Consider the following 15807-nt stretch of genomic DNA (forward strand, 5'->3'; position numbering starts at 1 on the left):
ACATGCAATGCAGTCTGTGTTTCTTATGTGTCATCTAAATCAATTACAATTGCCCTTAGCTTAGGAAATCAAATCTGACTGTTCTCCTTTGGTTGTGGATCTAATTTTCTGGTAACAGATGCAATTCATCAAAAGCTGATGTTCTTTTAAATACTAAACCAATTGCATTTTAACAGCCAAATCATTTTGTAAAGGTATTTTGTATTTGCAAAGGATAACCTGCCAAACTAGATTGCCCGTGTCACTTTTAGTCTGGAATCTCTGTGTCTGTGCTAATATGTATTAGCATTTTTGAGCCTACAGGACAAGGTTACACAAGCGGGCTGAGAGACAGAAATTTAAGTATAGCCCAAATCTTTTTATCCCTCTTTAGTAACTCAAAGCATGATTTGTACTGCGATTCTTCCTTAAAGTCAAACATTAAAAAATGACAGGTGTATTTTTTGCTTGTATTGACCATTTAATAGCTATTCTATAGCCATCTAAAAGAAATGGAATATGCTCAACCTACTCCCAGAGGAGCTGTTCTGCAAAGGGAGAAAACAGAACTTTTCCTTTTATACTATGAGACAGTGCTGCACTGAGGCATCTTCTGCAGAATTGACCCCCCTGACCCACCAAGATGGGTGGGGCCCCAACCTTCCTCCCTGAGTGTAATGCAATCCATTTCAGATCCAGCCAAGAACTCATTTTATTTGGGTCTGCACTAGTACCACACACTCTTGCTTCTTCATTACACAAGTTTTGAGCCCAAGAATGTTCAACACATTCATGTGTACACAAAATATAGTGCCCTGTGTGGTCACAGAAACACTATTTTCTTACTGTCTTTGTCCCAAGAGCATTTGACTCTCTTTTTTTTTTTTTAGATTAAGGCTTTTCCTACCCTGAAATGGTAATCTGTGAAAATGTTTGTGACTTTAAAATTCCCTTTTTCAACTGATGCTTGTGCCCATTCCACTTCCTACTAAGTATTCCATCTTCTAAACTGTTAGCTTTTCTGTTCTGATGAAACCTTTAAATTTACATAGAATGCTTTCATATGGCTGCATTAGTGAGCACATACAATTAATACAAATTTTTTTGCTATCTCAGCCATCAGGGAAACTTTTTATTTCTCTGAAGTCCATTTCTGCAGTTCTGCATCTATTATTCTAGTAAGCACAATATCAAAGAGTGAATTATGATTCTGAAATCTATAGGAAAAGAAGAAGCTTTCCCTTTATAAACATGTTTCTTTTTGCTCTGCTGTCCTCAGCAGAGTTTGTTATTAGGAGCAGTCTGTACAAAAAAGACCACCTGGACAAAAGCATCAAAGGTTTATTTGGGTGATAATCCATTCAGCAAGCCATCCCTCAATTTAAAGCACAATTTTAGATGTGATCATTTCTAACCATAAACTTCATGCCAAAAATGAACAAATCCAACTTTTGCCAGCACACCAGAAACAGAAAACCTACTGGTTGGTCTGAGGCCTGTGCTTTCCCAAGTTTTCCCTCTAGCTCTACCACACACATACACAGTTTACTTCCTCAGCTATTTGCAATGCTTTCATCTTCTTCCTAAATCTTACAATTGAAGTCCTTGTTGCAGTTGTTAGTAAGCTCTAAATTGGCCTAAACTTCCAAAAAATGCTCTGTTTCCTTGAATACACTGGCAATGTCAGGGAGCTCACTGGCATCCTCTCCCATCTACTTTACTCTTCTAGTAGCATATGCTGCAAGCAGATTTCTCACTGTGATCCAGTCCGCTGGTAACTGTTCTAGCAACAAGGCTTTCAGATTGCCTTGCCTGGCTGTAGAGCTTGTTTTCCTCGCAGACCCATCATTTTTCAACAACTCTATATGTACGTTAATCCTTTACACCTCTGGGATCTGCATTTCTTTCCCATCAGAAATGTGAAATAGGGAACATCTCCATTAACTGGTCTATATGCAGAATACAAGCTTTCAATTTGTATTACTTTAGAAACTGAATCTCATTTCTTATACTGGTATGGTTATCTGGAAAGCCAAGATCTTTAGGGCTGAGTGACTTGGGAGGAGCACTACTACTAGAAGAATCAGTGCCTGCTCTCAGGACTTCCTAAGCTCTTCTCCTCTCAGCACATTCCACAGAAAGCCCTTCCTCCAGGCCATGACCTCAGCACTTCTTCATATTTAACCAGTGACTTGCTGTCCCATGAGATGTACTTCCACAGGATAAGCCAATGAAACAGACCATCACACTTAATAGGGATGTACTTCAATCCCTGACTCCCAGACACAAGTTCCTGCTGCTCACCACCCTCCAGCTCTGCTGAGAGCCCCACCAGCAAAATGGATATTCTCAACTGCACTGGACCATGGAACATATGGATTAACACGAGCCCTTCAGAATCACAGAATCAATTAGACTGGAAAGGATTTCTGAGATCATCGAGTCCAACCTGCGGCTGCACACCACCTTATCAACTACATTGAGGCACCAAGGGCCATATCCAGTCTTTCCTTAAACACTTCCAGGTGAATCTGCCACCTCCCTATGCAGCCCTTTCCAATGTCTAACCGCCCTTTTTGTGAAGAAATCCCGAATGTCCAATCTAAATCTCCCCTGGTGCTGCTTGAGGCTGTGTCCTCTTGTCTGTCGCTGGTTGCCTGGGAGAAGAGCCTGACCCCCACCCGGCCACAGCCTCCTTTCAGGTGGTTGTAGAGAGTGAGAAGGTCCCCGCTGAGCCTCCTTTTCTCCAGGTTCGACAACCCCAGCACCCTCTACTGCTTCTCATAGGACTTGTGCTCCGGACCCTTCAGTGGACCCGATGCATGGTGTAACTGCTCCGCCGTTAAACGGCAGGGCCACGAGGAGTTTTTCGGCCAGGACAAAACCCCCGTAGCCGCAGCGGGGCAGGAGCGGGAGGCGGCGCTGGGGCCTGGCGCCAGGCCGGGAGCGGCCCCGGCTCGTGAGGGGCGGGCTCGCGCCGCGGCCCCGCGCGCTGTCGGGCGCCCTCTGCCGGCCCCGCGGGAGCGCGCGCAGCCGCTGCCCGGACCAATCCCGGCCCAGCCGGCCGCGCGCGCACCGCCCCGCAGCCCGGGCCGGAACGCCCCCGCCGCCTTTCGCGGCAGCGCCGTAAAGCGCGGCCGGCGGGGAGCGCCGGGCCCGGAGCGGCGGCGGTCGCGGTCGGATGCCCGGGGGCGGAGGCAGCCCGGCGCCCGGCACGCAGGGGGCAGCGGAGGCGGGCGAGGCGGCGGCGGGCGGCAGGATGAGCCTGTCGCCGAAGGAGCTGTCGAGCCTGCTGAGCATCGTGTCGGAGGAGGCGGGCGGCAGCACCTTCGAGGGGCTCTCCAGCGCCTTCCACCACTACTTCGGGAAGGCCGAGCACTTCCGGCTGGGCTCCGTGCTGGTCCTGCTGCTGCAGCAGCCCGACCTGCTGCCCAGCCCCGCGCAGCGCCTCACGGCGCTCTACCTCCTCTGGGAGATGTACCGCACCGAGCCCCTCGCCGCCAACCCCTTCGCCGCCGTCTTCGCCCACCTCCTCAACCCCGCTCCCGAGCGCGGCGGCGACGAGGCGGAGCGCACCCCGCTCTCAGGTGCGTCCCGGCGCGGCGGGGAGCGGGGCGGCACAGGAGTCTGGGCTTGGTGTCAGCCAGGCCGCTTGCTTGGACCTTACAGCTCTCTACAACTGCCTGAGGGGGCTGGGGCTGCTTAGTCTGGAGAAGAGGAGGCTCCTTTTCGCTCTCTCCAACCACCTGAAAGGAGGTTGTAGCCAGGTGGGGATCGGCCTCTTTTCCCAAGCAACCAGCGACAGGACAAGAGGGCATAGTATAAAGCTGAGCCACGGGAGGTTTAGGCTGGACTTCAGGAAGAATTTCTTCACAGAATGGGCAATTAGACATTGGAATGGGCTGCCCAGGGAGGTGGTGCGGTCACTGTCCCTGGAGTTGTGTAAGGAAAGACTGGATGTGGCACTCAGTGCCCTGGTGTAGTTGACATGGTGGTATTCAGTCATAGGTCAGACTCGATGATCTCAGAGGTCTTTTCCAACCTAATTGATTCTGTGATAACACGGAATTTTTTGGGAGAAAGCCATTGCAAAAAGCTGGAGGTGATAGGAGGCTTCTGACAGCCTTAAAAATGTGAAACAAAACTGTTAGAGAGAAATACACGAGAGTGAAACACTTTTTTCCTCTTCAGTGTTGAGTAAATCGGTTTCTGAAAAATACAACCTGTTGGACAGACTACAGAGAGGGCCACCAAGTTGGTTAGAGGGCTGGAGCACTGGAACAGGCTACCCAGAGAAGCTGGTGCCCCATCCCTGCAATTGTTCAAGGCCAGGCATGGAGCTCAGAGCAACCTGGTCTAGGGACAGGTATTCCTGTCCATGGCAGGGGGTGGCAGCTAGATGGTCTTTAAGGTCCTTTCCAACCCAGGCCATTCTCTGATTCTGTGAATTGAATAAACTACCATGAGTGACTTACTATCAGCTGTCATGTGTATAATACTGATCACCTTGTGCTGTATTTTGCATTAAAACAGTTTTGTATGTATCTCACAGACTCTCCAGCTGCATCTACTTTGCTATAAATAATAGACCAGTTTGTCTTAGTTTTGGTTGTTAAACACGAAGAGCATGGAAACTGTTAATGCTTCTACATTAAAAACCATGGATTGTTTTTCATTGTGTCTTCACAGGCTTTTTACCTCCCATAACTCCTCCAGAAAAATTCTTTCTTTCACAACTGATGTTGGCCCCTCCTAGAGAACTGTTCAAGAAGACTCCTCGGCAGATTGCTGCAATGGATGTGGGGAACATGGCCCAGTCTGTGGACATCAGTGGGCTGCAGCTGGCATTAGCAGGTGAGGAAGGTTTGTGGCTCTGGTGCTCTTAGGAATGGAAGCTCTCATTGGAACGTGACTTCCAATGGGTTACCTGGAAAACACCTGTCTGTCCTGAATATGAAAAAGTTTGTACTATGCTTTAAGGTCTTCAAGCCTGTGTTCAAGCATTTAGAGAAACCGCAGGCAGAGATTACATTCTAACTCTTTTATCCTGCTTAATAAGTAGTTTTTAGAGCATATATGCAATTGCCTTAAACTCAAGAATATTTTGCAAGTATAGGAAGATTTTCATCTAAAGCTATATAGGGTTTTGTTAGTGATGTGTTCATGGGGAGAGGGGTGGTGATTTTAGTGGGTTTTTTCATTTGTTTGCTTTGTTTTAGTTATTTGTGTGGGGTTTTTCCCTGTATTTTCATCCCTTTTCACCCTTTGCAGTATTTATTTTATGAGAGAACAAGCATAACTGTCACACTATTACATACTAGTACTTCAGCTGTATCTGGAAAATTGACTATTATAACTATATCTTCACTTTATTGCAAAGTTAGACCTTGCAGTGTTAGCTCAAGAGTTGGAAAGTGATCCAGTTTTACTGGACTGAAAAGAAAAGCAATGTGATGCTTATCCTTTGACAGGAGGAGGAACATGATTGTTCATGTCACATCTGGAGCTAATATGAAATATATTGTTGGGAACAGGAAACCGGTTTAAACACACACAAAAAAAAATTTTCCCTGAGTATATGTCAGTAGACTTGCTTGCTTGAAAACTGACCATCCCAGTTCTCTATCTGCACAGTGTGATTTATTGCTCTGAGCTTGGGCACCATTTAGACTTTCTGTGTCCTGCAGTTGTATCTTAGTGTTGTAATTTTTCTTTCTGTGGACTCTGACATTGAATGGAAAAGCTGTGGTATATTGTCCCTTGTTCACAGTCTACAAATGTCTTGTGGGGTCCTCCTTAGCTGCTATTTCCAGACTAGGATCATTTGAAAATGCAAATTGAACACCCTAACATGCCGTTGTGGGCGAGACAAACTTTTCTGGTTCCTGTGTTCATCCTGTTTGTATTTTGTAGAATACCTTAGCAAATTCAATTTTTGTGAAGCCTCAGGTAACTTGTCAATTTTAGTGCAAGGCATGTGTGATGCCTTAAGAAGCCTCAAGTTTTTCATACTTGTTTTTATTCGTTTTCCGCTTGGTACTGTGTTTGCCTTCTGAATAGTTTGTTCTCATTGAAAATGAAATCATTGAATCACAGAATGGTTTGGGTTGGAAAAGACCATAAAAATAATATGCTTCCACCTTCACACACTGTGGGTGTGAACACTTTCCAATAGACCAGGTTGCTCAAAGCCCCATCCAACCTGGACTTAGACATTTCCAGGGATGAGGATGCACAACTTTTCTGGGTAATCTGAAAACTGAGGTTGGGTGAATGTATGCTCTAGGCCACATACTTTATTTTAAAATAGAAGATAATGATGGCTGAAAGTAGAATACAAAGTCATTAATGGTGCTTGTAGAAGATTTATATCATTGTTTACATAATCCAGTAAAAGTGCACAATTGCTTACAAGCAGTTGTAGAAGTTATGTAACAAAACCAGCTGCATCTGAAAAACCTCTGTGCTGTCTTTCTCAGACTTCTTGCTGTAGATCTCCAGATAACAGTCTGCTTTCTAATCACTTTCTTAGAAGATAGATCTTTTATGTTTTTTTCAAAATCATGATGATGCTTCTGTTTGTTGTGTTTTGGAAAGTCTTTGATTTTTTTCACTAGTCTTCAATAAATTTCTCCTAATGATTCTATGTGCAGAATGAAGCTGGTGCAGGATGATGACACTAAGATGCAATGTTTGAGGTGTTTTGTTTATGCCCTTTCCCCAGGATGCACAGAATGTCACAGCTGTAACACCTGGTAGCTCTTCAAAAGTATAGTCCTTGAGATCAATTCAGGGCTGTTCAGAGCAGGATGATTTTGACTTGCTTTAGCACATACCTATAAAATCAAATGAAATGTTTTAGAAAGCATTTAAATTTTGCTATCAGTTTATCTCTCCCAATCCTTTTTTTGTAAAGAAACTAAAACCACTTATCTTCTGAATCTGAGCTTACTGTGACAGTTTATTTGGAAGTCTATGGTGGATTTTTCTATTTCTGATTCTTTTTTGTTTTTAAGGTTTACCACGCTCCCCCCCCCCCCAAAAAAAAAGTAAAATGCTGGAATCAAGCATCTGGGGCATGAGTATTATCACTTTTTCTGTCTTCCTTTTGGTCTGCAGAGAGAGCTAAATCAAACTTTGGTAGTGCCCTACAATAATATGTTTTTGTTTGTCTGGTGTGCTACCCTATCAAAAAAGTAATTTTCTTCTAGTTGCAGGGATGGGTCTCCTGCAAAAGTGTTCTTCAGTGTTTGTCTGCTAACCTGTATTTGACAGGGGAGTAATTGACCTCAAAGTATGAAAGTAAAGTTTATTACATTGTAGAGCTTTCTTTAAGAATCAAATAAAGTTTCTTTTTACCTGTAAAAATAAAATAATAAGCTCCATAAAGGAGCCTAAGGATTTGTTTTCAGTCTAGTAAAATTTAAATGTCTTAGTTGAAAATGCTGTATTGGTTTCTGTTAAATCACTGTGTTGTAATTCTTACTTCTGCTTACCTGAAGCTGTTGAATCAGCCCTTATTCTTGAAGCAGTGAGGTTGAACTTCTGAGCTTCAATGCATATAACTGAGCGCTCAGGCAGGCTTATCAAATCAGTGAGGTGAAATATCACTAATCATCTTATCTAGCATCACTAGTAATTTCAGGTGATGATGTTACAAACAAATCTGTGACTTACTGACTGATGGATTTAAGTTCTAGACTATAAATGGGAAGATAAAAAAAGGACACTAAATGCCTCTCCCCAGCTCCTGTACTTCATTTGTTAAATCAACCCTTCTGTACAGGGGCTAAATGAAAGTACTCATGTGATGAAGTTTGAAATAGTTGCTTAATTAGAAGTTGTGTTTTAGAAACCAGCTCATTTGGCCTTTGCCTTTAAAATGTGGGGTTTTTTTTAAGCAACTGAAAAGTATTGTAGTTGTTGCTTTTAATAGAAAAATATACTGTGCTGTGCTGCTTCAGTGAGCTTATATGCAAATGTTTGCATTATCTGAAATAGTTGGATAAAGTAGGACAGAAAGCCAAAAAAAAATTAACAACTTTGTTCTCATGATGTGCTTGTCACTCACAGTTTTGGGCATCTCTTGCAGATTTGTTTGGAGTCATATGAAACAGTTTGTGTGTGTGGGCAGCTGGGAAGGGTCAACATGATTGCACAAAAAGGAGCAAGCCCACTTTGCTTGGAAGTGTTAGGGTACACAAAATATAAAAGCACTCACTCAATTAGCCAGGAAATGGAGTGGTGTTTAGTTTTATCTGGAACTTTTTCAAGGGATTTCTTGTGTGGTACCAGCCATTTTGGACTTCAGATTGCTTAAGGCGTAATCTGCTGTTTAGTGTTCTCTGTTAACAGGGTGGGGAGAGGAATGTTAAGTGGTATTCTGTAGTGGGGATTTTTCTCCTTTTGTCCTTTGGAGTTTTCTTTGCCAAAGAAATGGAGAACAGGATCTCTCGAAATAGTACAGAGAACACAGAAGATCAGCCATTAAGTCTCCAGATACAGAAGAGTAATAGGTTACTGACAGAAGGGCACATAAAAATCTGATAATGAGGCCCATATTTTCCTTTTTGGCCAATTTCTTGAAGTTTTCAGCTATATATATAACACTAACCTTAATGTTATTTTTCTGTAACTTGTTTATGTTCTGTAATTTGGCCTCTAAAGGAATGATTTTAGTTCCTTTCAAATTTGTTTTAATGATGATGTCTGTAGAATCACATAACCATTGTTTTCCACTAAATCACTGATTCTGGCTTGACAGCGAATGTACAAGGAGCTCAGGCAATGCCACAGAAATGTGTTGGGGAAATTTAAATAGCTGACTTCAGGTCTAGTATGACTGTTATCGTCGGTAAATGGATCCCTGTAGATATTTCACTTTCCTTCTCTGAGAAGTGATTACAAAACTAGATGCAGCATGAGAACTCTTTGAGAAGCATGGGAAACTACTAATGTTCTGCTTTTAGATGTAGATTACATCAGCTACCTGCCTTTTCTAAGGCCAAGACTACGTTTCAGATTAACATCTATTTCTTTTTTACCCTTACTGCATACTCTGTCCCTTGCCTGTCAGCTGGCACTGAGACTGCTGACTGCCCGACTGTACTAAATTTCATGTTGATGTTATCTCTTGGGTTTTTTTTAAGCCAGTTATTTTATAAAGCTGCTTGTTTCTCACTACTTTTAGTATTCCAGGCATCTCTGTTCCAATTTTATGGTTTAATATTCTTCTTTCAGAACGTCAGTCCGAGTTGCCAACACAGAGCAAGGCCAGCTTCCCCAGCATTCTCAGCGATCCTGACCCAGATTCTTCCAACTCTGGTTTTGACAGCTCTGTTGCTTCCCAGATCACAGAAGCATTAGTGAGTGGACTAAAGCCTCCTATAGAAAGTATGTGCATTTTCACATCTTTGTTTCTGAAACTCACGACATCCTGTGCTATTGCACTTCAGATAAAATGTAATGCAATTCAGTAGTATTTCAAGGCATGAATTGGAAATTACGGTGAATGACAGTGTGAAACTTCATCAGGGTGTCTCTAGATCAGATTCTAGTATTCACATGTACAGACTTCTAGAAATCTGGAGTCTGTCTTCAAGCCCTTCCCCGAGTCACATCTGTTGAACAACAGATACTAGTCCCTGTACTGAGATCTGCATTGGCTGGTAACACCTCCAATGTTAAAAAGAAAAAGCAGTTACTGTGGAAGGGAAAAAGACTACAGGATCAGTAACACAGTGATCTGAATCAAGAGGCAGATGTAATGGTATCACTAAAAATCAGAAATAAAATGTTTTTATGGGAGGCAGATAGGATTATAATGCTATTCTCAATGTTAATACAGAACTGAATACCCAAAGCTTAAGAAAACATTTCACATTGTTGCCATTTTAGGTCACTTTCGACCAGAGTTTATTCGACCACCACCTCCACTCCATATATGTGAGGATGAATTGGCATGGCTAAATCCAATCGAACCAGATCACACAATTCAGTGGGATAAGTCAATGTGTGTTAAGAACAGCACTGGAGTTGAGATAAAAAGAATCATGGCAAAAGCTTTTAAAAGTCCTTTGACTTCCCCACAGCAAACACAGGTAAGGATGATGCACTTTCCTGTCTGAAATTATTCTCTAAGAATCTATTAACTCCTGTGTTTTAGAAAACTTTGAGCACTTTAATTGATCTGTGTTTGGATTCATGGAACTTTTAAATTATAAAAATCCAAGAATTTTGACTTGGGTTTGTCTGAATAAGGAAAATAATGTTCATACTATTGACTGGATGTAGTTACAGTTGATCAGGAGTGGAACTGACATTTTTCTGTGTGGAAAAATCTTCGTGTAATTAAGTTGCTCATGCTTCTGTGAAAGTTTTTGATAAATAATTACTTCAGAAACACCAACATTTTTTTCCCCAATTTGATAGTATTACCCGATTTCAGCAGGCTTTTTTCATAATCATTATGCTGGCACAATAAAATAAGGTTTATTTGCACTACTCTTCCTGCCAAGTAAACTTGAAATTGAAATTTCCTTCTACTGGACAGGAAATTAAAGGAGGATGAAACTTTTCATATGGATTTTTTTTAACTCCCTTCTTTGCTACCCACTGATGAAAGACAGCTAGTAAAGGTTTTATGGACAAAGTTGCCTGCACATAAAAATTTTAAAGTAGCCCTCCAGTGCTTTTCAGTAGAGAAGCCTAAATCTAAAGGGTCCATTGTGCTGGATCTTAGATGTATTGTAGCATTTTTTTCAAGCAGTAACATGAATAGTTGAGGAAAAATTAACTGAGGATTTTTTTTTTCTTCTTCACAGCTCCTTGGAGAACTGGAAAAGGACCCCAAGCTTGTTTACCATATTGGTCTCACTCCTGCCAAATTGCCAGACCTGGTTGAAAACAATCCTTTAGTAGCTATAGAAATGTTGCTGAAACTAATGCAGTCTAGTCAAATAACAGAGTATTTTTCTGTCTTGGTCAACATGGACATGTCCTTACATTCAATGGAAGTTGTAAATCGGTGAGTATGATATCAGGTCTAATGAGGTTTCATTGAGTATGTAAATGAACAGTTTTGTTTTATTAGGATATCTGGAAATGTTCATTTTGAGCCTTCTTAAGGCATGTCTGTGCGGGAGATAAAAGACTACAGTGGGACAAAGGGCAGTTATTGTGAGAATCCTCCACAAACAGTTAATGCCACATGGCTAATCTGCTTAATTGCAACTTGCATTCTTGATGCAGCTTAAGTGAACAAAAGGTGCTGTTGTTAAACAGTTGCCCTACTGTACATTCATGTCCTGTTTTCATTGAGAATAATTTCTGCAGATAGGTAGAACCCATTTTCTTAACAGCATGCTAGCCCCTTAATAGGAAAACTTTTCAGACCGCTAATTCCCACAAATTTACAGAAATATATCTCTCCCACTTACTTTCTCCCATTTCTTAACAATCACTGAATGTGAACCACCAAATAAGCCTCAATCAGCATTCCCTTTGAAACAGAGTTGAATTGCACCTTAAATATCTTCTGATTAAAGAAACATTCTGAAATAAATGCCTCCCTACTGGTGCAGACTGTCAGCAGTAACTGCCCTGAAACAGGGCTAACGACTGCAACATGGAGAAAGAGAGGCAAGAGAAGAGCTTTCACCTGTGTCCAGGAGAGCTACACCACCAGTCAGGCATGCTGGTTCTCCCACAGCATAGCTACCACAGGAACAGCTTTGATCAAACTGCAAAGCGACTGTCAGTGCAAACAGGGAGACACTGATTGTTAAGGGAAGTAAGACAAAACATTGAAACTGCACTTGAAACTAAAACCTTCTCCCCTGCTGTCCTCCTTTCAGTACTTGAAATAGGACTGATGTGAGGTACTTTGGTCAGATTCTGTTGTAACCTTGTCGCAGTTCTCCATTTAGTGTATGTTGTTATCTTAAGAGAGCTGTATTGCTCTTTTGGTTAAGAAGCAGTGGCAACTCAAATGTCAGATGTACTGGAAATCAATCTAACTTAGCTTCTATACCGTTAGAGGTTTAAAAAAGTTTTACTCTCAATTAAGAAATGTAAATGACTAGAAATATATCTGGAAGTTGTCAAAAATCAGTTCTTTATGACAGAACTGGGAATAAACACATATCAGAGGTTTGATATGATTTGTTTTGCTACAGAAACACTAGACTTATGGCTTCATAAACCACTGAATGTATTTTATTTGAACAGGCTTACTACTGCAGTTGATCTCCCACCTGAATTTATTCATCTTTATATCTCCAATTGTATCTCCACTTGTGAACAGATTAAAGACAAATATATGCAGGTGAGTGCTTCAATAAATTGGTTAGGAAAAAGTATCCCATATATAGCTCTGTGAAATGTGTGCTATGATTTTAATAAGGCTGATGGCATTAGGTTATTCTGTTTTACTGCTTTTTTATTTCAAAGGCACTTTTTTTTTCCTAAAACACTATGCAATTCTTTATAGAATTTAATGGACAGTTCTGCATTTTTTTTATAAGACTTCACAGGTAATCACTGTTCTCTGTTTTTCTGTAGACATCATAAACCTCTTCCTGGCAAAACTGCCATTTTATGTGCCTGGGGTTCTTATATTCAAAAGGTTTATCTGTCACTCTGTGAGCCTTTTCTTCATCCCCAGTATTAGTTTGCATTCTGCTTAGTTTTAAGCTTCAAGTTTCTCTTTTATGCAAGTGTGCCAGCCACTTCCAGACCTCTGAGGTGATGTTACAAAACTCACAGGGAATTCTTGCCTTTTAGTCATGACTGATAACAGCTTGCAGATCTCCTCAAAGACCTAAAAACCTTTTGTCTTTCTAACACCACACTCTGATTCCCAAGCCTGTCACACTTACATGCTGGTACTGAGGAAGTTGTAACCACTCCAAGGATCCCTGTTTGAGGAGGGTGAGGGGAAACCTGAGGAGGTTTACACACTTCTGGCATTCAGGGTTGTCTACATGCTGTGTGAGGTACTTCCTTCTCTCCTAAACCAATCTGTTGGTTTCACCAGATGCCTAATAGAACTTTTCTTGGGTACGTCATTGGTGAAAAACAGTTCTGTATTCAGTTTCTCCAAGGCTTTTTGAATCCCAAGTCCTGCCTTAGCTTTTTCCTCTTGGCACTGAAGGACAGTAATGTCTTTAGTCTCTTGCAGCAAGACAACTCTTCCTTTCCCTTTAAGCTGTTTTGGTATCCTTTAGTGCCTTCTCTATTGTATCCTTTAGCTACAGAAATGAAAGTTGTGTGCAGTGCACAGGATAGGGTTGCAATGTGGTTTTAGATAGCAGCAATCCCCCCATCTTGTTCTCAATCCCTTTCAGATGATGACTGACCATGTGTTATCTTTTGATGGCTGCTGATGCTTCTTCACTTTGTGGTTCTGCCAGACACACTTGGGTGACTTGATCTGTGACCTGCTGAGTAGTTCTGCCTATTACATTTGGTAGTGGAGTAGGAAAAGAGCAGCAGACCTGGGCTGCAGCTGAGAATATGCCCAGAGTGGGACACTGCTCAGAGGGGACAAAAAAGAGCTCTGAGGGTCAAAGGAACTTACACTGATCACTAAGCAGCATGCAGAGCTTGAGATCTAACATTTTTTAATGTGTATAGGGCCTCACAGCAGCTGAGACACAAGATGTTTTGTTTGAAAAGCATGGTACAGAATTACTATTGGAAAATGATCCTCTGGGACTGGGAGTCAGCCAGTAATCTTGCATTTGTTCTTTTGCCGAGTTTCATGTTCCTAGATTATTATAATTACTCACGTAACTAATTTGTGTTGCTGAGAAAGCATGTGATGCCTTTTGATCACAGTGAAGGAATTAAGTTGTTCAGTCCCTGAATTCTCTCATTATAAGTAGCAAATTTTGCAGTAGTAAGCTCAGTTCCTGGAAAAATAGCTGATATCTTATTTTCAGTGTCAATCTGAAATGCTTTGGACACTTAATCTGTCACATCCCTCAATTTTGTGTGATAAACATCATTCTCATACATAATTGCTTTTAGATAAAGGTTTGGGTTCAACTCTTTCTCACAATGTGAAGCATGAGAGCACTTTAATGATAATGATCTGGTTTTATTCTTGGGGAAGAATGTGCTCTGGGTTAAACAGATGGCTGGTGACTGGATCTATGTATGACAAATTGTAAGTGCCAGTTCCTAAGCTTTCACTTCCAATTCCCATCGTGCTCTTCAAGGTGTTGCCTAAGTAGCCCTTAAGAAAGAGGAACACTTTTAAGATCCTGTCTTTTCACTGGATCAGGCGGGAAATGAGCCACAAGTTCTTGGATTAGGTGTCCCTGGAACTGTTTTTCTTTCTATTAGAGAGCAAAAGGGTTATCTGCTGATTCAGGAACAGAGCACATTCCATGAAGGAAGTTTGGAATCAGTTTGGTTGATGTCACTTCCTATCTGGAGTTCCTTGATGAAGTGGTGATAAGAAATTTTGAGATGTGAAATTTGTTCCATTTTCTTTATGGCGTTATTGTAGAAAAGAAGACTAAGCAAGACTCAAATGTTGATATCTTCAGCTATTATCTCTTCTCTGCCTTTATTCAGATATTTCATAATAAATTAAGTACAGTGGATAGGTAGATCTGGTGCTTCATTTGTGCATGGGATTAATCCTGAGAAGGCTCCTGCATCCAGAAGTACAAGAACTATAAAGCAGTCAATTCCTTAAATATAGTAATAGTATGGGAAATGGAAGAAAAGGGGCTGCATGTACAAAGCTTGGGAACATAACTACTGCAGCTAAACTGCTCCTGAAACACCTCACTCGTATGCTGAGGGCCAACAGTCCTTTAACTGACTTGGTAGCAAACATTTATTTGCATTATTAAACCATCTCTCTTATGTTTCAGAACCGCCTGGTCCGTCTTGTTTGTGTCTTTCTTCAGTCTTTAATCAGAAACAAAATTATTAATGTACAGGACTTGTTTATAGAAGTGCAAGCATTCTGCATTGAGTTCAGTCGGATACGAGAAGCAGCTGGCCTTTTCAGATTGCTGAAGACACTGGACACGGGGGAAAATCCGTCAGAAACAAAAACATCAAAATAAAGTGACTGTCAGTGGCAAAAAAAACCCTCTTGCTGGTGTTCTATACCAATTAATTGTACATTTTAAACTTAAATCCATGGATTATGTATTATGTTAATTACATTATAAATAGCATTTTATGCATTTGAACAATAAATAAGGCATTTTCTGATACATGTTTGAATTTGTGAAATATGTTAGGCCTTACACTATTTTTCCACTGTGGTTAAAATTTGTATGTTGCATGCATATCCTGAAATTCAGGCTCTAGATTCCAGAGAGAATATAAATGTTACTTAGCATTCACAGCAACTTTAAGTATTAATCTGGCACTCACTGTCTTTGGGTCCAAAATTGTTTGTAGATAACTAAAGTCAACTTGTAGCAAGGCAGGTAAGTTCCTTGTTTTACCTTTTGTTCACTGTGTAAGACCTTGTAGGAGCTGGATAGAACTCCTAACAATGTATTCTGGTTTTGGTGAGTAAGAGAAAATGTCTTGATGTCTAGAAACATCTAAAGGCTTATCTTTACAAGGCAGAAATGAAATTGGGTGCTATAGGCTCAGAACAATATTATCTCCTTTCAAGACCACTGAGTATTTTCAGAATATGCCAGCAGCAGTTGAAATACCACACCTCACATGCTTGTAAAAATGTTTGACTGAGGAAAGAGGGTCACATTTCTTCCATAAAAATAAAAAAAATCCAGTCTCTTCTTACTTCTGAATTTGCATGGGCAGTTGCTATGTATCTTCCAAGTTGAA

At 41.2% G+C, this 15807-nt stretch overlaps 1 protein-coding gene across 1 annotated transcript; it reads left to right on the top strand.

Annotated features, from left to right (window-relative positions):
* Positions 1–3083: 3083 nt before the first annotated feature.
* CNOT11 (CCR4-NOT transcription complex subunit 11) lies at positions 3084–15762 on the top strand. The gene is made up of 7 exons (XM_014893038.2): positions 3084–3566; positions 4669–4833; positions 9220–9372; positions 9877–10079; positions 10803–11005; positions 12208–12304; positions 14868–15762. Exons 1-7 carry the CDS (start codon positions 3161–3163, stop codon positions 15063–15065), a joined length of 1425 nt encoding a protein of 474 aa, XP_014748524.1. The 5' UTR covers positions 3084–3160; the 3' UTR covers positions 15066–15762.
* The last annotated feature ends 45 nt before the right edge of the window (positions 15763–15807 follow it).

Source organism: Sturnus vulgaris, chromosome 2 (genome assembly GCF_052056855.1).
Source record: "Sturnus vulgaris isolate bStuVul1 chromosome 2, bStuVul1.hap1, whole genome shotgun sequence".
NCBI classification, from domain to species: domain Eukaryota; kingdom Metazoa; phylum Chordata; class Aves; order Passeriformes; family Sturnidae; genus Sturnus; species Sturnus vulgaris.